The sequence below is a fragment of the Phocoena phocoena genome, chromosome 6 (assembly GCF_963924675.1).
Source record: "Phocoena phocoena chromosome 6, mPhoPho1.1, whole genome shotgun sequence".
NCBI lineage: Eukaryota > Metazoa > Chordata > Mammalia > Artiodactyla > Phocoenidae > Phocoena > Phocoena phocoena.
In genome coordinates, this window is record NC_089224.1 from 45,683,509 (window position 1) to 45,685,254 (window position 1,746).

The following is a 1,746-nucleotide window of genomic DNA, read 5'->3' on the forward strand; positions in this document are numbered from 1 at the left end:
TTTTGCCTGCTTAGAGATATTACTTACTTTCTAGTTTTCAGTTATATTCTGGATAGCTGAGATTACCAGATAAAGCAATAAATTAAGGATGAAAAAGTTATGTGATGTCTCGTTGCTTATGGTTAAGGCCCTACAAAAAGAATTCAGATCAACTTAGTTTGACATCATTCTATTTTAGTTAGAAGAAAAATAGGTGTCTTTTTAAAAATAATAAACTGCATGTATTTATTGATTTGTAATAGTGTATTGGGAATTAAATCTAGTTCTTAGGAAAAAGAAAACTCTCTTACAAACAAAGACCACCTCCCAAATCTCAAAATATGCAAAAAGAAAAAGAAAACTATCCTTTCCAAATTAAAGAACCTTGTAATAGTCAAGTTCAAAATGATTTGGCTTATTTTTTTCTTTAGCGTTTGGCAATTCACTGAAACTTTACAAAACATTAGAAATCCTCACTGTTTGTATATATTTCCCCCCCTAATATAGATAAAAGAAAATAACAAGGAGCTTAAAGAAAAAGAATTTTAGAGACAACTAATAAGTTAAATGACATAGGAAAACTGAAAGGGAGAACTGAAAGTGGGAAATTCCTCTCCAACAGAAAGAGTGGAGGGGCATCCTGTATAAGTAGACCACACTCATGGAGAAAGGACATTCACACTGCAAACTCTTGAAGACTTGGCTTCAGCATCTAGTAGTAGACGCGATAACGCTGTTCCTGTTTTCATCATGACCCACAGGTGCATCCTCCAAATTGCTCTCCTGTTGTGCTTCTCCACCACAGCTCTTTCCACGAGCTACAGATTGCTTCAATTCCAACAAAGGAGCAGCAATTTGGCGTGTCAGAAACTCCTGCAGCAGTTACCTGGAATGCCTCAACATTGCCTCGAGGACAGGATGGACTTCAAGGTCCCTGAGGAGATTAAGCAACCACAGCAGTTCCGGAAGGAAGACGCCGTATTGGTCACCTATGAGATGCTCCAGCAGATCTTTGGTATTCTCAGAAGAAATTTCTCTAGCACCGGCTGGACTAAGACCATCACTGAGAACCTCCTTGTGGAAGTCTATGGGCAGATGGATCGTCTGGAGAAAATCCTGGAGGAAATAATGGAGAAGGAAAACTTCACCAGGGTAGTGACCATTCTTCACCTGAAGAAATACTACTTGCAGATCGTGCAGTACCTGAAGTCCAAGGAGTACAGCAACTGTGCCTGGACAGTAGTGCGAGTGGAAATCCTCAGGAACTTTTCCTTCCTTAACCGCCTTACAGATTACCTCCATAATTGAAGATCTCCCCCCTGTGGCTCTGGGAACGGACAATGCTGCCAATGATGTCAGGCTCTTCAACCAGCGGAGGTTCTTTAAATAACTGACAGGCAATGCACTGGATTTGAAAGGACAGTTAAAGACTTTAAGCTTTTTTTAAATTAATTTATACATTATTTATTTATTTAAACTTTTACCATGGGAAATAAACTTTTTATGAAACAAAAGTCAACATGGCAGTTTTCATTTCAATTTGATTTATGTACCCATCCCCCTCCTCTGGCCAAGCCTAAGAGTGAGAAGTCCCAGGCACTTCTGTGACACTGTTAAGTAGCAGTCCCTTTATTTTACTCTTCACGGTACAGCCAAGATATATGGGTGTCTTAGGAGAGCTGGGGTCTCTGTCGACTTCCAGGGTACAGACACCAGAGGGAGAAAGAACTCTGCCTGATACCCCTGATGTCTGGCTAGGGTTTCTTC

General features: G+C 40.0%; 1 protein-coding gene across 1 annotated transcript; it reads left to right on the forward strand.

The window, feature by feature from the left end:
* The first annotated feature begins 659 nt into the window (after positions 1-659).
* IFNB1 (interferon beta 1) lies at positions 660-1,483 on the forward strand. Its single transcript, XM_065879182.1, has one exon. The coding sequence runs from the start codon at positions 730-732 to the stop codon at positions 1,285-1,287; it is 558 nt and encodes a 185-aa protein (XP_065735254.1). The 5' UTR covers positions 660-729; the 3' UTR covers positions 1,288-1,483.
* The last annotated feature ends 263 nt before the right edge of the window (positions 1,484-1,746 follow it).

What these genes read in the sequence shown, in the direction of transcription:
- IFNB1 (XM_065879182.1), top strand. Translation starts at nt 730, where the DNA reads ATGACCCACAGGTGCATCCTCCAAATTGCTCTCCTGTTGTGCTTCTCC.